The 26535-nt window shown below is 34.0% G+C and overlaps 1 protein-coding gene and 1 non-coding gene across 2 annotated transcripts in view; one reads left to right on the forward strand and one right to left on the reverse strand.

Moving 5' to 3' along the window:
* The window catches only part of NUP155 (nucleoporin 155), a 67272-nt gene that overhangs the window by 19747 nt on the left and 20990 nt on the right, over positions 1–26535 (reverse strand). The window contains 11 exon segments of the mRNA XM_037799364.1: positions 1065–1195; positions 2686–2783; positions 15452–15567; positions 16622–16688; positions 17807–17954; positions 18447–18509; positions 19030–19118; positions 19851–19945; positions 21418–21528; positions 23417–23587; positions 25048–25148. Of these exon segments, the coding sequence (XP_037655292.1) occupies positions 1065–1195; positions 2686–2783; positions 15452–15567; positions 16622–16688; positions 17807–17954; positions 18447–18509; positions 19030–19118; positions 19851–19945; positions 21418–21528; positions 23417–23587; positions 25048–25148 (1190 nt within the window).
* On the forward strand, positions 3840–3946 carry LOC119506605. Its single transcript, XR_005211019.1, has one exon. It is a non-coding gene; the product is annotated as a U6 spliceosomal RNA (small nuclear RNA).

Consider the following 26535-nt stretch of genomic DNA (forward strand, 5'->3'; position numbering starts at 1 on the left):
TAGCAATAACAGTGATGACCACCTTCCATAAAGCAAAAGCAGGGGGAAAAAAGAAGGGAGGATTGCTTTAGATTAAAAGAGATTAAAAGAACAACAACTGAATTCAATGAGTGAACCAAGTGCTTAACATACTGATTTGAACAAAGCAATGTTAAAAGACATTTTGAAAAAAATCAGACAAATGTCATTATCAATTAGATTTTAGATCCTACCAGAGAATTACTGTTTATTTTGTTAAGTGTGGTAATGATATTGTCACTCAAGAAAATGTCCACCTTCCCTCAGAAATACATACTAAAGTATGCAGAAGTGAAATTACATGCCTGGGATTCCCTTTGAAATAATTCAGCAAAAAAGAAAAAAGATAGACTAAGTAAATATGGCAAAATCTGAATATAAGTAACGTGTATAAGGGCTAATGGTAGTATTTGCTCTACTTTTGTGCATGTCTGAAGATGTTCACAACTAAATAAAGGTAGGAATACATTACACCTAAATGTCATGGGTAACTTTTAAATGAATATCAATTACCATTATCCTTAGAGAGAACTGAAATGAGGATAGCGCATTGAAGAAACCATTCCTTTCCAACAATGGTAAATATCTTTCTTTAAAGAAGGAGTGTTTTTTAGTTGCTGGACATGCAGCATTCTCACATTTGCACAAATTTTGGTTGAAAGTACATGCAAAAATATTTGAATATGTACCTGTATGCATTTTTTTTTGAGGGTATGAAGGCATATTGCTTTCAGCATATTCCCAATGGAATCTGTAGCTCAAATAAACTGTTTTAAAAAATATTTTTGGTAAACTAAGATTGCATTCATATGCCACTATAAAGTTCTCATATACTGCAGAAACTTGTGGCTTTGACAAAATGGTACCCTGAAATTACCACTACACTCTTGTGCAATTTTCCTATAACATACTAACTTTATCATCACAACCTAAATGTCTCCCAAAATAATGCCCTCCCAAATCTAAGTTAAGATTAACACCCATTCAAAATGATCACTAGGCACTGTATTAACAGTATGGTCTTAAGAAAAAGAAAAAATTCCTACCTTCTGAAGTTCTCCTACAATGACAGTGAATTGATGTTCACAAAGAAGTTTCCATAAAGCCAGAGCCTGGTATGATTTTCGAACCAACTGCTGGATTGCTTGAAGTGAAACTTTTTCACTCAATTGAGCCTCTAATAACCAAACACAACTAATGAAGTTTTATAAAATGACATAATTGGTTTATTTCAAGTAAAACAAAATATTATAGATAAAGTCTAAGTCTCCATTGTTCCTCTTTCTTCTTCCACCATCAGCAATCATAATCATGAGTTGTAGTCATGTTTTTATCTTTTTATTACATATATTTTTGTGTTTGAATGTGTGTACACATACTAAAAAAAATTGCTATGTGTTTCTAACAATTTACACCTATTCTGAAAATTGCTTTTTCCACTCATGTTTTTGTAGATTACCCATACTGATAAATATAAATCTACTATATTTATTTTAATTGCTGCTTGTTCCTTCATGTAAATATAACAAAACTTAATTTGTTCATTTTCCACCTGAAGGACAAATTATTTCCAATGTTCTACTACTATAATGTTGCAATAAATATCTTTAATAAGGAATCCTGGAAAACATGGTCAAGTTCCTCTAAGACAGTTTCTCAAACCCTGCATTAAGATCCAATACAGCTTTTTCCTTTTTTTTAAATAAAAAAGGAAAGATATATTAGAGTGTAAAACATGTAGAGTTATTTCATGAAGCGTTGTTTCAATTGTGTGTGTATGCTTAATACATCTGGGACATAATGTAAAATGTATTTCTTCCCATGGAGGAAAAGAAATCTGATAAAGATAATTCTAGAATGTATAATTAACAGTGAAACTGCTGGCTTTAAGAATATATATTAACTTTTGAACTTTTACTAGCTGTTATCAAATTGCTTTTCAAAGTGGAAGTTTCAGTATATACTACCAAAAATTTGAATTTTCACATTTGCACAAATCACTGCTAATATTTGGTATTGTCAGGCTTAAGGCTTTACTAAAGTATTGTTAGCAGTTTTGAAAGCAGTAACAAAATGATGAACAGAAAACTAGGGCCAGCAGGAAGGGGAGAAAGAAGATTGGGACAGAAGTAAATAGCTGAGTCTTAATTAGAAAACACCTATCAGCCAAAATACTTTGTTCAAATAATATAAAACAAAAGAACTTAAAAAAGTTGAATGGCAGGTGAAATTTATCCAAGAATTTATTAATCCAATTCATATCTGGAGTAAGTAAAGATTGTGAGAATTTTTGAGCTCTCCTATCCTCTTTCCTTAGTTATTACTATTTATAATAGACAAAAAACGCAACCAAATATTTAGTTCACAATTGTAGCTCTATAAAAAGGTGTATGTTGTGTTTTCTGATGGGGGAAGGGGCAAAAATTTATGGGTTGAAAGAATTTTGAAAATACATGAAAAAGTACAAGGAAAGATTATCATTGTCTTATATGGCTTCCCGATATCCCTACTGTCGTATTTCCCAATCACACTGACAGTATTTTAATAAAAAATGTCAGTGTAATCATACCAACTAGATCTCACTGAGAAGCCTAATGTTATCTATTCATTTATTACAAAATCTACACTGGAGTCATGTGTATTTAACTGATTAGAAGCAATCATTACCATGAAACTTCCTCTGTAGCTCTTGTTGCATTTGCTGGGTATTTCCATTTTCAGGACGCATGAATCCTATCAGCCGTTGCTGCACTTTGGCAGTAGTACTAAAACAGAAATTCCAGAAGTTGTTTTCTTTAAGAGAATTTTTTTTCATTGATACATAATTCACACCCATACAATTCAACCTGTGAAAGTACACAATTCTTGGAGGATTGTATGTTATGTGAATATATCTCAATAAAATTATATTTAAAGAAAAAAGAAAAAAAGAAAGCACACAATTCAATGTTTTAAAATGTAGTCACAGAATAGGGTGGTATAGGGGAACTCTGCATCTTGTGCATGATTTTTCTGTAAACCTACAACTTCTCTAATAAAGAAAAAATATATATATTCATAGGATTGTGCAATCATAACCAAAATTTAATTTTAGAATATTTTCCTCTCCCTAACCAATTAGCAGTCAATCTCTGTTCTTTCCCCTTCCTTACCCCTACCTTAAGCAACCACTAATCGACTGTCTACAAATTTGCTTAATATAGACCTATCGCATAAATGTACTAGAATATGTTATAAATATTTTTCTCTTTAGACTTGTGAAATGGTCAATGACAAATCAAGATAACAATTTAAAATCTGAAGCATTTTCATCTCTCAGATGTTTCAAGTTTCAGTGAGAATAGATGGATAAAAGTAATAGCTTCCTTTCATTAAGCAATTGCTTTTTGCCTATATTGGTGAGGTATTAACTTCATGTAATACAACAGATCTGCAAGTTAAGTATTATTAATAATCCCATTTTACAGATGAAGAAACTTCAGGACACAAGTTAAAAGGAAAGATTCTGCTGTAAGAAAATACTGGCCAGCCTGAGGCAGTGGCAGTATTGCAGCCAATGAGGTTTATCTGAGGCACTTATTGTTTAAAAAAAAAAAAGAAATAGTGGCCACTGAGAGAAATGAGCAAATTAAAGAACGTGGTGAAAATCTGATCCTTTCGGTGGTTAACACAACTTCAGAAATGCTAGGAAAGAAATTATAAACTTTTATGAGAAAATTATGTCTGGTAACTGACATTTAGTAAAATATAAATTAAAATTACAATTTTAAAAGAATATGTTGCAAGCAATAGCTATTTAAAAAAAAAAGTATATGACAAAGGTAATCACTTTGGCACCACATATAATAAAACTGTAACATTACAGAGAAGATTAGCATAGCCCCTGAGCAAGGATGACATGCAAATCTATAAAGAGTTCCATATTTTTCAACTGAGCTAAAGTTGGTATCTTTTCAAATTAGTAGGTTATAGTCTTAGTTTGTGTAATATAAACCCCACGGTAACCATAAAGTATTTAAAAGATACAGAAATGGAATTGAGAAAGGGGTCATAAGATGAATCACAATAGATCAAATTACATAAAAGAAAACTTCAATAAAGGAAAAAAAAAAAGAGACAAAAAAGATAAAAGACATATAAAAACCAAAGGACAAAAGAGCTGAAGTAAGTATTGCCTTTACAATACTGAATGCTAATGGATTAAACTCCCTAATCAAAAGACACAGATTGCTACAATGAATAAAAAACATGATCCAAATATGTTGTTTATAAGAAACTCACTTGAGACACACAAGACACTAACAGGCTGAAAGTGAAAGGATGGAAAAAGATAATCCATGCAAATAGAAACCAAAAGAAAGCCGGGGTAAGCATACTAATATTAGGCAAAATAGACTTTTGTCAAAAGCTGTTACAAGAGACAAAAAGGACAATATATATTAAAAAGGGTCAATTCACAAAGAAGACAAAACAATCATACATATTTATGAACCTAACCACTGTGCCCAAAACACATGAAGCAAACACGGGCAAAACTGAGGGGAAAAATAGATGTCTCAACCATAATACTTGGAGACGTCAACACTTTCATCAATGGATAGACATCTAGACAAAAAGATTAAAAAAGAAACAAGAACTAGAATAATATGATAAATGAACTAGATCTAACAGACATATACAGATCATTGCACCCCAAAACAGCAGTGTGCCAGTTTGAATGTATTATGTCCCCCAAATGCCATTATCTTTGATGTAATCTTGTGTGGGTAGACCTATCAGTGTTAATTAGACTGTAAGTCTTTCAGTGTTTCCATGGAGATGTGCCCCACCCAAATGTAGGTAATAACTCTGATGAGATATTTCCATGGAGGCATGGCCCCACCCATTCAGGATGGGCCTTGATCAGTGAAGCCATATAAATGAGCTGACAAACAGAAGGGACTCAGTGCAGCTGTGAGTGACATTTTGAAGAGGAGCTACAGCCAAGAGGGACACTTTGAAGAAAGCACAGGAGCTGCACATGAGAGACAGTTTGAAGATGGTCGTTGAAAGCAGACTGTTGCTCCAGAGAAGCTGAGAGAGGACAAATACCCCAAGTGCCACTAAGAGTGACATTTCTGAGGAACTGCAGGCTGGAGAGGAACGTCCTGGGAGAAAGCCATTTTGAAACCAGAACTTTGGAGCAGACGCCAGCCACGTGCATTCCCAGCTAAGAGGTTTTCCGGACACCACTGGCCATACTCCAGTGAAGGTACCCGATTGTTGATGTCTTACTTTGGACACTTCATGGCCTTAAGACTGTAACTGTGTAACCAAATAAACCCCCTTTTATAAAAGCCAATCCATCTCTGGTGTTTTGCATTCCAGCAGCATTAGGAAACTAGAACAAGCAGGATATACATTCTTCTAAATGCACATGGATCATTCTCCAGAATAGACTACACGTTGGGTTACAAAACAAATCTCAATAAATTTAAAAAGAATGAAATTATACAACATATCTTCTCTGACCATAATGGAATGAAGCTAGAAATCAATAACAGGCGCAACAACTGGAAAATTCACAAATATGTGGAAGTTAAACAATACACTTTTAAACAATCACTGGGTCAAAGAAGAAATTGCAAGGGAAATTAGTAAGTATATTCAACAAAAGAATATATGAAGGAAAATGTGAACACAATATATCCAAAACTTATGGAATGTGGCAAAGGCAGTGCTGAAAGGGAAATTCATAGCACTTACATTAAAAAAATTTTAGCACTTACATTAAAATATTTAAACACTTACAGTAAAAAAGAAGAGCTAAAATCAAAGACCTTACTCCACATCTTTCTAGTTGTCTTTAAAATCAAAGACCAACTAGAAAAAGAATAGCAACTGAGCTCAAAGCAAGAAGGAAAGAAATTAAGATTAGAGCAGAAATAAATGAAATAGAGAATAAAAAACCAGAGAGCATTAACAAAACCAAAAGTTGGTTCTTTGAAAAGATCAATAAAATTGACAAACCCTTAGCTAGACTGACAAAGAAAAAAGGAAAAAAGATGCAAATAAATAAAATCAGAAATGGGGGGGAGGGGGACAGACATTGCTTGTGACCCCACAGAAATAAAAAGGATCATAAGAGGATACTAAGAACAACTGTATGCCAGAATATTAGCAACCTAGACAAAATGGACAAATTCCTAGAAACATATAAACAACCTACACTGACCCTAAAAGAAAAAGAAGATCTCAACAGACCAATTACAAGTATAGAGACTGAATCTGTCACCAAAGACTTCCCAATAAAATGAAGCCCAGGACCAGATGGCATCACAAGTGAATTATACCAAACATTCCAAGTATTAATACCAATACTGCTCAAACTCTTCCAAAGAACTGAAGAGGAGGGAACACTGCCAACTCATTCCATGAGGCTAACATCACCCTAACACCAAAACCAGATAAAGATACTAAAAGAAAAAATATTACAGACCAATATCTATTATGAATATAGATTAAAAAATCCTCAACAAAATACTTGCAAATAGAATCTAACAGCACATTAAAAGAATTATACACCATAATCAAGTGGGTTTTATCCAGTGGGATTGCAAGGATGGTTTAACATAGAAAATCAATTAATGTAATATACCAGATTAACAAAATGAAAGGGAAAAAAATAAACGATCATCTCGATTGAGGCATGTTCTACTTTGCTAACGCTGCCGGAATGCAAAACACCAGAAATGGATTGGCTTTTATAAAGGGGGTTTATTTGGTTACACAGTTACACTCTGAAGGCCATAAAGTGTCCAAGGTAGGTCATCAACAAATGGGTACCTTCACTGGAGGATGGCCAATGGTGTCTGGAAAACCTGTTAGCTGGAGAGGCACGTGGCTGGCGTCTGCTCCAAGTTCTGGTTTCAAAATGGCTTTCTCCCAGGATGTTCCTCTCTAGGCTCCAGTTCCTCAAAAATGTCACTCTTAGTTGCACTTGGGATATTTGTCCTCTCTCAGCTTCTCCAGAGCAAGAGTCTGCTTTCAATGCTGTCTTCAAACTATCTCTCATGTGCAGCTCCTGTGCTTTCTTCAAAGTGTCCCTCTTGGCTGTAGCTCCTCTTCAAAACATCACTCACAGCTGCACTGGGTTCCCTCTGTCCATCAGCTTCTTTATATGGCTTCAGTGACTCAACTTAGACCCATCCCGAATGGGCGAAGCAACACCTCCATGGAAATTATCCAATCAGAGTCATCACCCACAGCTGGGTGGGGCACATTCCAAAGAAACACTCAAAGAATTACAATCTAATCAACACTGATAACATCTGCCCACATAAGATTACATCAAAGATAATGGCGTTTGGGGGACACAATATATTCAAACTGGCACAAGGCAGAAAAGGCATCTGACAAGATACAGCAACCTTTCTTGATACAAACACTGTGAACCCTAGCAACAGAAGGAAAGTTCCTCATGATAAAGGGCATATATGAAAAATCCACAGCTAACATCATACTCTATGGTGAAAGACCAAAAACTTTCTGTCTGAGATCTGGAACAAAAAAAGGATGCCCACTGTCACCACTGTTATTCAACACTGTACTGGAAGTTCTACCCAGAGCAATTAGGCAAGAAAACGAAATAAAAGGTATTTGAATTTGAAAGGAAGAAGTAAAACTTCCCTTAACTGCAGGTGACATAATCCTATGCAAGTCCCAAAAAATCTAAAACAAAGCTACTAGAACTAAGTGGGGGTGAGGTGGGGAGGGGTACAAGATCAACACACAAAAATCAGTAATGTTCCTATACACTAGTAATGAGCAATCTAAGGAGGAAACTGAGAAAAAAATTTCTATTCACAATAACAACTAAAAGAATCAAAGATCTAGGAATAAATTTAAGCAAGGATATAAAGGACCTACACATGGAAAATGATAAAACTTTGCTAAAAGATATCAAAGATCTAAATAAATGGAAGGAAATTCCATAACCATGGATTGGAAGACTAAATATTGTTAAGATGTCAATCTACCCAAAATGTTTTATGGACTCAATGCAATTCCAAACAAAATTCCAACAGCTTATCTGCAGAAATGGAAAAGCCAATTATCAAATTGGAAGGGTAAGGGGACCTGAATAGTGAAAACAATCTTGAAAAGGAAGAACTAAGTTGAAGGACTCACAGTTCCTCACTTTTAAACTTTATTACAAACCTACAGTGGTCAAAAGAGCATGGTATTGGCACAAGGATAGTTACACAGAACTAATGGAATCAAATTCAGAATTCAGAAATAGACCCTCACATCTATGGCCAACTGAGTTTTGACAAGGCTGCCAAGTCCACTCAATTGGGAAAAAAACAGTCTCTTGAACAAATGGTGCAGGAGAATTGGGTATCTATATGTGTAAGAATGAAGGAAGAATGCTTTGTATAATTTCAATCTTTTTAAATATACTGAGACCAACATCTGGTTTTTCCTGGAGAATGATCCATGTGTACTTAAGAAGAACGTATATCCTACTGTTTGGGGGTGCAGTGTTCTGTATAAGTTTGTTAGATCTAATTCATTTATCATTATTCAAGTCTCTGTTTCCTTACTGATCCTCTGCCTAGATGTTGTATGGATGAGAGTGGTGTAAAGTCTCCAACGATTATGGTTGAGATGTCTGTTTCTCCCTTCAATTTTGTCAGTGTTTGCCTCATGTATTTCTGGGCAACCTTGTTAGGTACATAAATATTTATGATTGTTATTCCTTTTTGGCGGATTGCCCCCTTTATTAATATATAGTGTTCTCCTTTGTCTCTTTTAACAGTTTTGCATTTAAAGTCTATTTTGTCTGATATTTGCATAGCTGTCAACTTATTTTGGCTACTGTTTGCAAGGAACATCTTTCTCCAACTTTTCACTTTCAATCTATTTGTTTCCTGGGGTTTAAGGTGAGACTTGTAGATAGCATATAGATGGATCATATATTTTAACCCATTCTACCAGTCTACATCTTTTGATTGGGAAGTTTAATACATTAAAATTCAATGATATCACTATATAGGCAGTAATTATTTCAACCACTTTATCCTTTGTTTTTTACATGTCATCTTATTTCTGTCTCTCCTTTTACCCTTTTAGTTACGTTACTGATAAATTTCATTTCTACACTCTCCTCCAAACCTCTCTCCTGTCTTTTCCTTTCAGCCTGCAGAACTCCCTTTCATATTTCTTGTAGGGCAATCTATGGAGGAAATCAAGAAAAAGTTTGTCTTTTTGACAAACTGTTTCTGTTTATCTGTGACTATTTTAAACTCTCCCTCACTTTTTTTTAAAATCAGTTTTATTGAGATACAGTCACATAACACACAGTCACCCACAGTGTACAATCAACTGTTCATAGTACCATCATATAGTTGTGCATTCATCACACCAATGTATTTTCGAACATTTTCCTTACACCAGCAAGTATAAAAATAAGAGTAAAAAATAAAGGTAAAAAGGAACACCCAAATCGCCCCCTCATCCCACCCTATTTTTCATTTAGTTTTTGTCCCCGTTTTTCTACTCATCCATCCATATACTGGATAAAGGAAGTGCAATCCACAAGGTTTTCACAATCACAGTGTCACCCCTTGTAAACTACATTGTTTATACAACTGTCTTCAAGAGTCAAGGCTACTGGGTTGGAGTTTGATAGTTTCAGGTATTTACTTCCAGCTATTCCAATACATTAAAACTTAAAAAGGATATCTATATAGTCCATAAGAATGCCCACCAGAGTGACCTCTTGACTCCATTTGAAATCTCTCAGCCACTGAAATTTTACTGTTTCATTTCGCATCCCCTTTTGGTCAAGAATATGTTCTCAATTTCATGATACTGGGTCCAGATTCATCCACAGGAGTCATACTCTGCGTTGCCAGGGAGATTTACACCCCTGGGAATCAGGTCCCACGTAGAGGGGAGAGCAGTGAGTTCACCTGCCGAGATGGCTTAGCTAGAGAGAGAGGGCCACATCTGAGCAGCAAAGAGGCACTCCGGGGGATACTCTTAGGCACAATAAGCAGGTTTAGCCTCTCCTTTTGCAGTAACGAGCTTCATAAGGGCAAGCCCCAAGATAGAGGGCTCAGCACACCAAACTGTCAGTCCTCAATGTTTGTGAGAACATCAGCAACAACCCAGGTGAGGAAGTCCAACACTTGCGCATTTCCCCCCAGTTCCTCAGGGGGGCCCTGCATATATATCTCCCTCATTTTTGAAGGACAGCTTTGCCATATAAAAGAATTCTTGACTGCCAGTTTTTCTCTCTCAGTACCTATTCTGCTTGGCTAAAGCTGCTGGAATGCAAAGTAACAGAAATGGACAGGCTTTTATAAAGGGGATCTATCAAGATACAAATTTACAGTTCTGAGGTCATAAAAGTGTCCAAACTAAGGTATCAACAAGATGATACCTTTACTGAAGAATGGCTGATAGGAACCGGAACACCTCTGTCAGCTGGGAAGGCATGTGGTGACGTCTGCTGTTCCTTTGCTCCCAGGTTGCGTTTCAAAATGGCTTTCTCCAAAATGTCTTTGGGTCTCCCTTCACTTCTTCAGCTCCTATGCATCTAAGAGTCAGGGTCCTCTCTTAGCTTCTCTGGAGCAAACTCTGGGCTAACATCTCCAAACATCTCCAAGCTTCTCCAAGTGTCAGTGTCAGCTCTTAGCTTCTCTCCAAAGTGTCCCTCTCACATGCTCTGAGCTCCTGTTTGTGAACTCTTTTATAGGACTCCAGCGATTAAATCAAGACCCACCCTGAATGGGTGGGGTCCATTTCTCCATGGAAATAATTTAATCAAATATTTCACCTATAGTTGACTGAGTCATATCTAAATGGAAACAATCAAAAGATTTGAACCTAATCAATAGTAATACACCTGCCCCACAAGACTGCATTAAAGAATATGGCTTTTGGGGGGACATAATATATCCAAACTGGCACAGTACCTTAAATACATCATACCACTGCTTTTTCACCTCCATGATTTCTGATGATAAATTAGAACTTAGCCTTACTGGGTTTCCCACGTATATGACAAACTGCTTTTCTTTTGCTGCTTTCAAGATTCCCTTTCCATTTTTGGTGTTCTGGAATTCTGATTAGTATGTGTCTTGGACAAGGTTATTAAGATTTATACTGTTGGAAGTATGGTACACTTCTTGAACATTTATATTATGTGCTTCATAAGAGTTGGAAAATTATCCAGCCATTATTTTCTCAAATATTCTTTTTCCCCTTTTCTCTTCTGGGACACCCATGTGTATGTCTGTGTGCTTTGTGCTATGATTAAAATTCCCAGAGACCCTGCTCAAATTATCCTATTCTTTTCTCTATCTGTTCTTTTGTTAAGATTTCAATTGTCCTGTCTTTTAGCTCACTGATTCTTCCTTCTGCCTTTCAAATTTGCTGTTGTGTACCTCTAGTGTATTTTTAATCTCCTCTATTTTCTTTCACTCCCATCATTTCTGTTTTTTATGTTTTCACATTCTTCTTTGTGTTCACACAGTGTCTTCTTAGTATCCTTTATCTCTCTAGTCATATTTTCCTTCATCTTCTCGAATTCATTTAGGAGACTGGTTTGAAATCTCTGAACAGTTGTTCCAATTCTGTGATTCTATGAAGTTTTAATGTTCCTTTGGGCCACATTTTAAAAGTTTCTTAGTATGACTTGTAACTTTTTTGCTGGGGTCTACGCATCTGGTTACCTTGGTGAGTTTGCTCTGGAGGTCCGGTAATCTCCCTTTCCTAGGGATTTCATGTTGATTGACTTTGGGCTAAGTCACTTCTTTGACACTTCATTCAACTTTTTATAGACTTTAGAATAGCTTGTGTTTAACTCATCAGATTTTTTTCAGCTGTATTCATCTGATTCTTGCTCTTATTTATGGTACAATTTTTGAGATGGCACTATATGTGTAATTGTTTTGCCCCCCAGGAGAAGGCTTCCTTTCCATTCTTTCTCCTAGAATGTTGATATTTTCTATTTGTTTTCTATTTGTCTCTACAGTTTTTTAACACTCCTTCCATTTCTCTAGCTGCTTTTGGCTGGAGAGCAAATTCTGGGCAGAGGGACACCCCAGAGAGGACTTTCTAAGTCAGTATTTCCCAGTCAAAACTGGGCCAGGATTGTGGGATTGAGAAAGTCTTCTTGACCAAAAGGGGGAGGAGAAATGAAACAAAATAAAATTTCAATGGCTGAGAGATTTCAAATGGAGTTGAGAGATCATTCTGGAGGTTATTCTTATGTGTTATACAGATATCCCTTTCTAATTTTTAGTGTGTTGAAACAGCTAGAAAGAAACACCTGATACTGTCGAACTGCAACCCAGCAGACTTGATTCTTGAAGATGATTGTATAACTGTGTAGCTTACATGGTGTGCCTGTATGATTGTGAAAATCTTGTGGCTCATACTCCCTCTATCCAGTGTATGGATAGATGAGTAGAAAAATGGGAACAAAAATTAAATGAATAATAGGGGGGATGGAGGGACGGGATGTTTGGGGTGTTCTTCTTTACTTGTATTTTTATTCTTATTCTTATTTTTATTTTTATTTTTTGGAATAATGAAATATTCAAAAACTGAATTTGGTGATTGATACACAACTATATGATGGTACTGTAAACAACTGGTTATATACACTGTTGATGATTGTAGGGTATGTGAATATATCTCAATAAAACTGAAATAAAATTTTAAAAATTAAACCAGAATAAACAAAACAAAAAAACAGGGCCAGGGACCCATGAAGGGGGCAGAGATCAATTCCAAAGTACCCTTGGGAGGAGACCCAGAAGTGTGCTTTCCTGGCCTTCCCAGCAGATGGTGGCCTTCAGCCAACCGTTTCTGCAATCCCAGTGTGGTATTATTCACAATTGCCAAAAGATGGAAGCAACCCAATTTCCATCAACCAATGAATGCATAAGCAAAATGTGGTATATACATACAATAGAATATTATTCAGCAATAAGAAGGAATGAAATCCCGATGCATACAACAACATGGGTGAACTCTGCAGACACTGTGTTGAGTGAAATAAGCCAGTTACAAAAGGACAAATATTGTATGATTTCACTAATATGATCTAATTATAATTATAAGGAAGCTCATACGTTTACAATCTAGAATATAGGTAGATAGCTATGAGGGAGAGAATGGGGACATGATGCTTAATTTGTGCAGAATTTTTAATTAGGTTGATTGTAAATGTCTGGAGATGGATAGAGGTGATTGATGGCAGCACATTATTGAGTGTAATGAAAGCGCTGAATTATGCATGTGAATGCATGTGAATATGGCTGAAAGGGGAAGTTAAGGGATGTGTGTGTGTCACTAGAAGGAAAGCTAGAGGATAAAACATGGGACTATATAACATAGTGAACTTTGTTGTGGATAATGACTGTGGTTGTAACGAAGGTACCTCACCAATGTTAATTGCCAATAATAAGGAGTTATAAGGGGTGTGACGTTCTTCTTTTTGGAGTAATGAAAATGTTCTAAAATCGATTGTTGTGATGAATATACAACTCTAAATATACTGCGATCCATGGATTGTACACTTTGGATGGATTGTGTGATGTGTGAATGTATCTCAATAAAACTTTTTTTTTAAAAAAATAAAGAGAATGAAGGGGAATCCCTATCTCACACCATATACACATATTCACTAACAATGGATCAAAGAAATAAATACAAGTACCAGAACTATAAAATTATAAGAAATGTAGGGAAGTATCTTCAGGATCTTGTGTTAGGCAATAGTTTCTCAGACTTTAGCTCAAAGAACAAGCAACAAAAGAAAAAATAGATAAACAAAATCTTCTCAGAATTATAAACTTTTGTGCATGAAAGAACTTTGTCAAAGCGAAAAGACCACCTACTCAATAGGAGAAAGTATTTGTAAAGCGCATATCTCTTAAGGATTTGATATCCAAAAGAAATCCTACAACTTAACAATAAAAAGATAAGTAGCTTAATTAAACAATAAATGGGCAAAAGACTTGAATAGACATTTGTCCAAAGAGGATATACAAATGGCTAAAAAGCATATGAAAAGATGCTCAACATCAGTAGCTATTAGGGAATGCAAATCAGAACCATGAGATACCATTACATACCCATTAGAATGGCTACTATTAAAAAAATAGAAAACTACAAGTACTGGAGAGGATGTGGAGAAATAGGAACACTTATTTATTGTTGGTGGGAATGTAAAACGGCACAGCCACTGTGGAATACAGTTTGGCTAAATATAGAATTACCATATGACCCAACTGACTCTCTACTGTGTTATACCCAAAAGAACTGAAAGCAGGGACTTGACCAGATATTTTCATAGTGATGTTCATAGCGGCGTTATTCACAACTGCCAAAAATGGAAGCAACCCAAGTGTCCCTCAGTCCATGAATGGATAAACAAAATGTAGTATATACAGAGAATAGAATTTTATTCAGCAGTAAAAAGGAATGAAGTATTGGTTCACATGACAACAGGGGTGAACCTTGAAGAGGTTATGCTCTTATGCTGAGTGAAATAAGCCAAACACAAAAGGACAAATATTGTGTGATCTCACTGTTATGAAATTAGAATAAGCAACTCACTGAGTAAGAATCTAGAATATAGGTTACCGGGAGTTGGGTTGGGGGAAGGGAATGGAGAGTTAATGCTTAACTTATACAGAATTTCTATTTGGGTTGATTGTAAACTTTTGGAAATGGATGGTGGTGATAGTAGCATAAGATTGTGAGTGTAATTAAGAGCACTTAAGTATATATGTGAATGTGCTTAAAAGGGAAATTTTTTAGGTCATATATACATTACTAGTATAAAAATTAAAAGGTCAAACATAGGACTGTACAACACAGTGAACTCACTGTAAATGATGGACTACAGTAAATAGTACAATTATAATATTCTTCGATGAACTGTAACAAAGGTACCACACTAATGCAAACTATTAATAATGGGGGTAGGGAGATAAGGGAATGTTGTGTTTTTTACATGATTTTTCTGAAAACCTAAAACTTCTCCAATTAAAGAATTAAAAAAAAATTGTCCAAAAAATATCAGTAAAATACAGAAAATAAAACAACTGTTGAATCAAAAAACAGATTTCCAAATATCATGCTGAAGTGCTGTCTAGTCCTTCCAAGTGAAAGAAGGGTGTGATGTACCTTTGTGTGTTCTATAAGCTTCCTTCAGGCATGAGTTACAGTGCTGTCTGCTATGAATTCAATGTAAATGAATCAATACTTTATTTTATGAAATCCAATTACTTGTACTCTAATGTGATTTATGATTAAAATTGCTTGAAGTTCCCCCCCAAAGGTGAATTTTATACATGTGAATTACCTCTTAGAAAAAGAATACAATGAAAAGAAAAGAAATGAGTAAATAAACCCTACGTATTCTTACTTTGGATTTCCTAGTGGTCCTCCTGCAAATTGGGAGTTTCTGTCCAGAAATTCTTGCAAACCTTTTAGTTCTTGTAGCACTGACTCCAGCAGTTGAGAGGGAACACTACTTTCAATCTGTAAGAAAGGAAGACTTTTGAAAAGTTTAAAAACACTGAAAAGTATGTATATAAAAGAAATGTACTCTATCTACAATTCAATATAAACAGTTTTTATTTGGAGGTGCACTAACTTCATAAACAATAAAGTTATTTCTTTATTCTATCATTTAACATTTAGTAACCAGAAAAAAGGGTTAGATCCCTACATCTTCCCCCTCTGTTTGACTGAGGTATAATTTACAGAGAATAAAATACAGGCAAGTGAACATCTTGATAATTTTTTTACATTTGTATACAGCCACCACCCAGGCCACAACATTTTAGATTTCCAACATCTGAGAAAATTCCCTAAGGCTCCGTTCTAGTCATTAGCTATCCTATCTCTGATATAACTATTTTTCTTACTTCGATCACTATAGATTAGTTAGCCTGTTCTTGAACTTCATATAAATGGAATCATACATTATGTTAGATGAATATAGTCTTTATTTTAGAAATCTGAACTTAAAAAGAGTAGAGTTAAAAAGATATTTGGTATTTTTTTAATTTTAAGAAATAAAAAGCTTAAAATACATTGCATTCACATTCTAGATTTTTAAAAATAACTTATATCTGAATTTGTGATAATACAAAACAAAATTCTACAAGATATGTTTTTTTAAAGCAGTCTGGAAAGTATGGTAATGCATGGAAATTAGTATGTGGTCCAAAGAATATTGATACATATAAGCCAAAGCATTAAATAACTTGGAGATATATTAAGTATTAGGACTGGCTCTATTCCATCCCCACAACAACCTTACGACGGAGATATATTAATATACCCATTTTGTAGTGAGGTACCGGCTCTTAAAATGTTAAGAAATTTATTCAAGATCAAACTGCTATTAAGTGACAGAGCTTAGATTCAACCCAGAGGGTAGACAGTTTTTTAGACAACACACAAACATATACAGAGAAGACTAATCATTGCATGTTATTTATAACATCAAGAAATGTAAAACAAGCTAATTATTCATCAATGCCATAAACTGGTTATATACAAATAGTGAAATAATATATACACTTACTGCAGTGATCTCTCTGTTCCCACTCTTGAATACTCTCTCGACAACTAAACTAGCATCCCAAATGTTTCTGGAACAAAAAACATTTTAATGAGTGTGCTGTAAATGAATAAAAACAATTATAATACATAGTAAATTCCTTTCTACAGGAACTTGAGTGTTTATTCAGTTTTCAAAACTTAGCAATGATTTCATTTAATATTTTAGTAAGTCATCTAGAAGAATAGAAAATAGGAAAATTTCCAAATCTGATATAACCAAGTTATTTCAGATAATAAAACACTGCGGAAAAAAAGGCTCTAGGTAATGAATTATAAACAAGGGAGCCTATAAAGCTATATGTATTACATAAGATGTATTACAAAGAGGCTCTGAACTTTTTAACATTTTTAAGCAAATGAGTCAAATGAAGATATACATCTCTAACCTAAGAAAAATACATACTAGGCATGACAATTAGATACTTCGGTAGAGTGACTGCAAAGAGGGTGCAGTTCTTTACTCCTCTCTATACTTATCTACTTTGCAAGGGGGCTTTGATGTATTTCCCTTAAAGAAGTGGAGTCTATTTCGCCATCTTCTGAATCTAGGTAGGCCTCGAGAATTTCCTCTGGCCAAGCGAATGAGGAAAAAACAGTCATCTGCGAGTTCTGAGCCTAGGTATCAAGAGGCTTTGCATATTTATCCTCTCTCTCATGGAACCCTACCTTCACCAAAGTGATTAAGACCTGGGTAGCCTGTTGGATGATAAAGAGACCATGTGGAAAGCCCAGTGGTCCCAGCTGAGGCCACTCTAGACCCGCACATGTGTGAGTCCAGTTAAATGAGGAGAGCTCCCTCCCATCATATAGCTAACTAATACACATTAGTAAGTGCAGCATGACCAGAACTGCCCAGCTGACTTGTAGACTTGTTTCACTGACATATGGGGTAGTTTGTTACACCATATAATAATATGTATAAAGATGTATTTTGAAGAAATATATATGTAACAAGACACAGGATACAGGTGATTAGATAACAAAAAGGCTGAACGATAGAAAACAATCTCATCAATGGACAAGTAACCTAAAACTAAAAGTAAAATTTAAAAGGGATAAATAAGGTCCCAAATTTAGAGTTAAAAATATTCAACTGCTCAGTATAGGATGAGATGAGGATCAGTTAATTGTTTCGTGAAAAACTTACCCCATGATTCGAGAAAAGTAAATACAAATACCATTATGCTTTCCAGAGTACACAATCTCTGGTCCAGCCATACAACCCATACTTGTGGCCTGAGTTGTTGGGGTTCCTGCTGCATACACTGGTGTTGACATGGCAGGAGGCTGTAAACCTTGTACACATACAAGAAAAACAAAATTCAGAATTCCAATAACCCAAGTTTCTTGTATCTGGACCCATATTTAAGAATATTTACAACAATACTGGAATAAATAGATGTTTAATTTGGTTTTTCTTGACAAGAGAAACTCAGACTTGGATGGGTAAACCCTGGGGGAGTTTCAAGTGTCTGTCATGATAAGAAAAGGAAAGGAAACCTGAAATCTTTATTCCTACTAATCAGAGTGATCTCAGAGCCCAATTAAAAGTTTTGTACTCAAATAACGGGCTTTCTGGGCACATCACTGAAGGAGTCCCCATATAAAGGTACTCACGGTCAAATGACAATACTTGTTTGGATGTCACTTCTGTTAAAGGACATTATTTTCAAGGGAATAGGCCAAGTTAATGTTTCACACTAAGCACTAAGAATAATAACTCACATTATTATCTCTTCAAAAAGAACAGCAGGGGCAATCTAAAACAAAGAAATTAAAATAGGTACCTTGAGATGGTGTTCCCAAAAAGGTTGGATTTGGATATGGACTACCACTAGGAACAGGAGAACCTAAAAAGGAAAGAAGAATATAAAGATTTATAAAATAACCTTCCATTCTTTAGAATCTGATAAAAATTAGACATAGAAGTGGTTTCTAAGTATAAGATGAGGAGTAGCACCACCCATAATATATTCAAGAATTAGGGACTTAATTTCCCAGTAACTTTCTAACATTCCACATTTTGGAAAGTACTGATGTGGTAGTTTACTTCTTATTAAATTGCTGATCTCTCTTCCTTTGAATAATAAAAAAAATGAGTCCTATAAATACTATTGGTTACATCCTATTTTGCTCCCTAGTGAACGTGAAGGATACAATATTAACAGATAATCACTTTCAAGAGTCACGTTTATAGAATTATTCATCAAAAATACAGTAGCAACAACTTCTCTAAAAATAAAAAAAAGAAAATACAGTAGCAGTAAATAATACATAATAAAAAGTTTTATCCATTGAAATGTGCTAAAAAGTTTCTAAAAATCAAGCTGTATTAGAAACAATTTTCATTTCAATGTTTTTCATACTCACTAGAATAGACAGGAGACCCCAAGAGGGGACCAACATTACTCGGAGGGGGAAGAGTGGCTGGAAATCTCATCTGCGCTTCACCACCGTACCTATTTTTATGACAACAGAAACCGCATTTATTCACTAGAACTATCCATTATAAGAGCTGGAATTGTTCCAAATCCTGCTTAACTTCAAAGTAAATGCTTTAAACATTAGTCTTTAATGTATTATGTTGACAGTGAAATAGACATAGAGAATACATAATAAATACTTGTTCTGTAAATGCTGACTTGAAACTGTTATCGGAAAGAATTTGAACAGACTCTGGCAATTGCTAAAAAAAGATGGGCAATGCATAGGATTTACTTAATGATTAATGGTTAGACAGTACTTAAAAAATTTTTTTCTTTCACAAAATCACATTTCAATACTTATTCTTGGCAAAATATTTTCCAACTGAAAATATCTCTTTGAAACCAACTTTCCTTAAACTGATTCAGAATCCCTCAATACCAATGATAAACATAAAGCAAAATTGGTATAGTGTTTGAAGAAGTAAAGATGATAGAAGAGATGATAACTGAGGTAGAAAGAGGTATAGAAAGGGAGGCTAGATAGCAGAAGTTGGAGAAGAGAATCCAGAGAAAGGATAATAATGCAGGAGCTGCTATCAGGAATTATGCTAATCCGTATGCTTTCCAGATTTCACCTGTTTGCAAATAAATTTTAGGAACTTCGTATGTAATCACTCAACAATTTGTCAAGGCCTTACTACTACCAAATTGGCCAATGTAACCACTTAAAAAAGTGGCCAAATAAAGAAGAAAACTGACATATACCTGAAGAAAGCCCGAGTAGCCCAAGCAGATACTTCTCTATCACAGGCAGCAGTGGAGCAAGCAAGGATAAGACAAGTTGCACAAGCCTGGTCTTCCTGTAAAAAAGAGATTATCTTCTCTTATATCAAAGACAAACAATTTAAAAGTTTTGTTGACTGCTTTATCCAGTGTTCAGATGTGTACCAAGCACAGAGTTGGTGCTCAATAAATATTTTCTGACTGAATGAAATCAGTTGGTACTAAAAAGGAGAAGTGAACAGTACTAGTTTTAAATTTTATCACCCAGGCATTGGTATTAAAGGATGCTCTCTCTTTTCTTTTTATACTAAGATGCTAAACTAGTTTCTCATTTATCTCTTCAATTTTTATCTTGTAGTTTTCTTCTAACTTTTAGAACATAACAATGATAGCTAATATTTAATGAATACTTACCATGTACCAGCACTATTTTCAGAATTTAACATTTATTAATCCTCATACCATATAGTATTATAATGTAATGTATATTTTACATAAGAAGAAACTGAAGCCCTGGGGTTTCTAACACAGGTGGTTTGAATCCAAAATTTGTACCTGATATTCTTGTTTTTAAAAGAAAGTATTTCTGGTTTTACGTGATCTTTTCTAGTTATGGCTTTAAAATACCAATGTCTCCATCATCACTGCCTTGTTTTTTCCTTAGATCATTGTGCCAGTTTGGATATATTATGTCTCCCAGAAAAAGCCATGTTCTTTAATGCAATCTTGTAGGGGCAGATGTATTAGTGTTGATTAGGTTGGAACCCTTTGACTGATTCCATGGAGCTGTGACTAGTAACACCTTTGATTAGGGTGTGAACTGTTGATGGGATGGTTTCCATGGAGGTGTGGCCCCACCCATTTAGCTTGGGTCTTGATTTAATTACTGGAGCCCTATAAAAGCTGAGAAATAGAAGGACTTCAGAAGAGCTGTGGCTAAGAGAGGACAAAATGCCCCAAGAGCAACATTTTGGAGAATGCCATTTTGAAATGCAACCTGGGAGCAAGCGGATGTCAGCCATGTGTGTTCCAAGCTAAAAGAAGTTTTCCAGATGCCAATGGCCATCCTTCAGTGAAGGTACCTGTTGTTGATGCCTTACCTTGGACACTTTATGGCCTTAAGACTGTAACTTTGTAACCAAATAAACCCCCTTTCTGATGTTTTGAAAAATGGAAGCATTGGCAAACTGAAACAATAATTATGCAAAAAAAAAAAAAAAAAAGGATCTATCCATAATGTCTTCTGCTAATACAACTGCAATTATCATATAATGTGAACATCAGACTCTTGCTAATATATTTTAATGATAACAATAGAAAATAAAAATCTGAGTCTACTACAAACCTAATAATTTACATATTAAGCCTGCTTCTGAGTATCAGTATATATATAGTGATGTAAGTAAAGAAAGGAAGATTGGTAAGATTAACTGTATACTGTTTATTGCAGTATTTAACTGCCACTCCCAATGTTTCCTCGTTAAAAATATCATCACATTAAAAAAAAGCATAAATAATTACATATTAAAAAAAAAGTATAAATAATTACCTGGTGTAATTTAAAAAATCTTTCAATCTCTTCTCCATCTCCACCTACATTACTCACAAGTAGATGCCTCAACTGATCTACAGGTCTGAGTTTATGAAACATAAGACTTCCCTAAGAAATAAAAAAGAAAGAAAAAACATGAATAATAGATTGACCAAGTTTGGCCAGTGGGAATTGACACTGTTACCTTAGTTAATAAAATCTAAGAAAGAAAAATGAACTTCAAAAATAGAAGTAAACTGGTAAAAAAGACCATCTACATTTCAACTCCCAACCTACACCAGATTTATATAACCAGAGAGAATATTTAATAAGAAAACACTGTCCTCTCCCCACAGAAAAGTAGAAGCATACTGTCAGACTGAAGCATTTTATAAACCTTTATGTTATACATGGTAACAGCAAATGAATAGAGTTGGTTCAATGGAACAAAATAGAAAATTCTGATGTATGCTTAAATAAATACTGGAATTTAGTATATGACAAAAGCCACCATTCAAACCAAAGGGTTATAGTGAGATTATTCATTAATCATGTTGACACAACATATAGCCATTTAGAAAAATATGAAGCTAGAGCCATACTCATACTTTATTCCAGGATAAATTACAAACACAGCAAAGATTTAAAGGACAAAATAAAGCCATAAAAGTACTTAAAGAAGCTATAGATGGATTCTTTGATAAATCTCAGAATGGGGAAGGTTTTTAACTATCACGTAAATCTCAAAAAACAACCAATATTTCAACTAATAAAATAGTTTGCATGGGAAAAATCTCAATAAACAAAGTGAAGTAACACACCAGGAAAAAATACTGTCAACTAAAATCACAAGAATTTAGCTTACCTAATACATAAACAGTGTCTATAAATCATAAAGAAAACAGACAATTCAAAAAAAAAAAAAAAAAAAAGGTATGTATAGAATAGGAATAGATAGTTCACAGAAAACATATCCAAAAGTCAATCTAATGCTTATAGCATACTGTGCTGGGAGAGAGTGTGAGGGAACAGGTACTTAGAATCTTAATGAATGCAGAGAGGGAAATCTGGCAGTATCTGTCAAAATTATAAATGCACCTACCCTTTTACCAACAAGGGGCATTTCTACAGTTCTACTCACACACATGCAAAATGATATATGCACAAGGTTGTAGCATTATTTTCAATAGCAGAAGACAATCCATTTCTAGTTAAATATAGAAAATTCATACTCAGGAATACCTTTCAAATTTAAACAAAAAATGAGAAAGTACTTTATATGCTGATATGGAAAGATCTATAAAGTATACTATTCAAGTATAAAAAGCAAGGTATAGAACAGTGTATACAGTATGCTCCCATTTGTTTAAGAATTTATTTGTACTGTTTGCATATCCATAACACATCACTGAAAGTATGCACAAAATTATGGTTACATGGCTGTCTATGGGGAGAGCATCTGGACTGGAAGGGAACTTTTATATTACACTATACATTATATCATAAAATATACTATACCTTTTGAATTTTGTCAATGCATTACTTTTTTGGGTTTTGCTTGTTTTTTTATTATTATTTTTTCTACAGTTGGTCAAGCATGGTTGTTGGGGGAAACAATGCTAAACAGTTTAATAATAACTCACAACCCTCAGACCAACCAATGCATTACTTTTTAAAAACAGATGTTAAGAAAATGTTTTTTAACAAGATAAGTGAGAACAATAAATATTTTATTCCATTGTCCTTAGACATAAAACTTAGCTCATAGTATATTTTATGTTGCTGAACAATAGTGATAGAAATTCTACTTCAGAAACAGTGTAACACTTCTAAACAGCTAGTTCTTTTTTAGCATTTTTGGTATTTACAAACTACTCCTTAGGAACGCAGTAAGGGTAAACATTCGTAAGTACCTAAGTAAATGACTCTATGAAGTGACTACTGCAGAGTACTTGATAAAAACACTAATGATTGTTTCTCTTCTTTTGTTCTCCATTGTAACCAAGTATGTGCATACCTGTGCTGAGAGGAGAATAAATTTCTTTGGAGGCAACATGTGCTGCTGCACAACAACTGGTGAGTCAGTTATTGGAATATGATCCTTGTTTAATGGTGTAATTATCTTATCCACTTTCAATTCATCTATTGCAGAAAGAGCCCAGGAATGACCATCAACACGGATTGTCATCTAAATAAAAGAAATATATATACAGCTTTTTGAAGTTTCATAAGAAAAAGACCTACTCCCTAAGTAAACACTGAATTTAATAAATAATATATTAATCTGAAATACTGTCAAAAGTCAGTATTTAATTTTCTATTCCTCTATTATTTTAATCATCTCCTTTACTAATTAATAATGTTTTCATATTAGAGAACAAAGGAAAAATTTCCTCAAGATACATTGTAAATATTCTTTATTAGAATTATAATTCTCTCTGAAACTAAAGACTGGCTACTTTCTACCATATTCCCAACATAGGTCAACTGACATCCCTAGGTTTAGTGGTCATACTTTAAGTGCTTACAATTTGCTGGAATAGGTTTTTCTCTTCGGAAGTTAGATTTGCTTTCAAAGCTAAGATACTCTTTTTAAAAGTGTTTCAGTATTCTAAAATATTTTACAAAAAATTTCAAGCATACAGAAATCTTGAAAAGAACAGTAAATATCCATAAACCAAATACCCAGATTCAACAATTGTTAGCATTTACAATACATGTTTTCTCTTTCTATATATTGTTTCTTTACTGAACCATTTGGATGTAAGTTATAGACATCATGCTACATCACCACTAAATACTTCTGCATACATAACATAGAAATAAGGAAATTCTCTTACATAACCACTGTACTAGTATAACTTAGAGAATATTAACAGTAAGTCCCTAATAAAACATAATGCCCAACCAACATAAAATTTCCCCTATTGTCCCAATGTCTTTTATAGCTCTTAGCTTTTGGGATTTGCTTAAAGTCCATGCATTACATTTGGTGGTTATGTTTTTAAAGTAGTACTTTACTTTCAACTCAAGTATTATATAAATAAAATGATATGTCTGGTATTTGCTTTTAAAATATTAACTGTGTTGTGTGTTGTTATGTTTGCATACATATATGAAGGAGAGAGAAATGAAATAAGATAGGAAAAATGATGGTGATTCTTAAATAGGGGTTTCAATTTACTATTTCTTCTATTCTGATGTATGTTTGAAAATTTCTGTGATTTTAAAAATAAAAACTTAAAAATGTAGGCAAAACAACAAATTAAAGAGAACTTTAGAATACTATTCTTAGCCATAACTATAATTGATGGCCTCATAATTAAATCACTAAAAATACAATAGATTTAAATGGGAAAAAGATAATTTCAGAAGAGATGTATGCATTTCCAGATACTTTTTATAAAAACATCCTAAAAGAGTTCCAATATTTTCTTTAAAAGATGTTTTTTGTGATTACTACAAATATTTCTAACCAGACAGAAGGAAAAAAAAAAGGAATAACAGTATACACTTCTTTTCCATATGATTTCTAATCATAGAAAGATCATCAGAAGCAAGCCATAATAAATCAGAAGTTCCTTAACATACAATTCTTCACTTAAAATTATACACAAAAATATCTTCACAATTCTCAGGATAACTTACTTGGGTTTCCATCATTGGCTTTTGGAAAGGAAATGTATCATGGTTGATACACCACATAATATCATTGTCTTCATTTTCTGAGGCTGTCATCAATAGAATGCCTAAAAGTTCAACACACAAAATCTTATTATATGATATCGAACAGTACGCAACCCCAATAACCTTAATAAGATTAATTATTAATACGCAGCACATACTCAAAAAAAGCAAACACGTTACCAAATAAGCAAAAAGTAAATCCCCTTAAGGGATTTACAATCGTTGCTTGCATGCAATCATTAAATGTTCCAGATCTTATACCGTATTTTTTCAGGTAACACTTATTTTTTCACATTTTAACATTTCTGAAGTTAAGATATATTGCAATTAACAGGTTTATTAATTCAATTAAGAACTTTAAAAAATTATTAGCACATAAAATAATGTTTTGACTCACAATCAATGGTATCTAATAATCAGTGAAGTAGAATTTATATACTAGTTAATTCAAACATACCATGAATAAAAATGATGAGGGTGCTAGTGGAATGAAGAGATAAATGTACTATAAAAGGGGTAACTCAGCAAAACTAGATACTACTATTTGAATTTGAAATATACTCTCCTGTGCTCAATTCCAGCTCCTTTCTCTAACTTGCCTCCTTTCTACTGACTTTATTGTTACCAGTCTTGAACTCATTAGATGGTTTAAGCTGATGGGATGATAATTAATTCATAGAACATATAACTGGCTTGTGAATAACTGAGAGTAAGTTATATATATCAAGGTGGCAGAAAATGTTTCTTAGTTTTTAGCATATGAATGTTTGGAAACCTGTAATTTGATTAATTTGTGCTAATTAAAACCACAGATAAATTTTCCTCAATGACTTTCTAGCTTTATAATTTAATTCAAAAAGAATAAAATACTTAGGAATAAACTAAACAAAATTTAGGAATAAATTTTACAAACGAAGTGTAAAACTTGTACGTTGACAACTATAAACATTGTTGAAAGAAATTTAAAGGACTAAATAAATGGAAAGACTTGCATGTTCATGGATTCAAAGACTTAATATAAGATGGTAATCTACTCCAAATTGATGTATAGATTTACCTATCAAAATCTCAACTGCTTTTGTTTGTTTTTGCAGTGATCGACAAGCTGACGCTAAAATTCATAAGGAAATTTAAGAGATACAGAATAGTTAAAACAGTCTTGAAAATAAAAATGAGCAAAGTTGGAGGAGTCATACTTCCCAACTTCAAAATTTACTACAAAGTAACAGTAATTAAGACTGTGTGTTACTGATATGAGGACAGACATATATATAAACAGAATAGTACAGGAAACCAGAAATAAACTCATCCATTTATGAGCAATTAATTTTATACAGTGGTGCCAACACAATTCAATGGGAAAAGGATATTCTTTTCAACAAATGGTGCTGGGTCAACTGGATATACTCACACAAAAGAAAGAAGTCAGAGTCTTACCTCACATGATAT

Source organism: Choloepus didactylus, chromosome 11 (assembly GCF_015220235.1).
Source record: "Choloepus didactylus isolate mChoDid1 chromosome 11, mChoDid1.pri, whole genome shotgun sequence".
Taxonomy (NCBI): domain Eukaryota; kingdom Metazoa; phylum Chordata; class Mammalia; order Pilosa; family Megalonychidae; genus Choloepus; species Choloepus didactylus.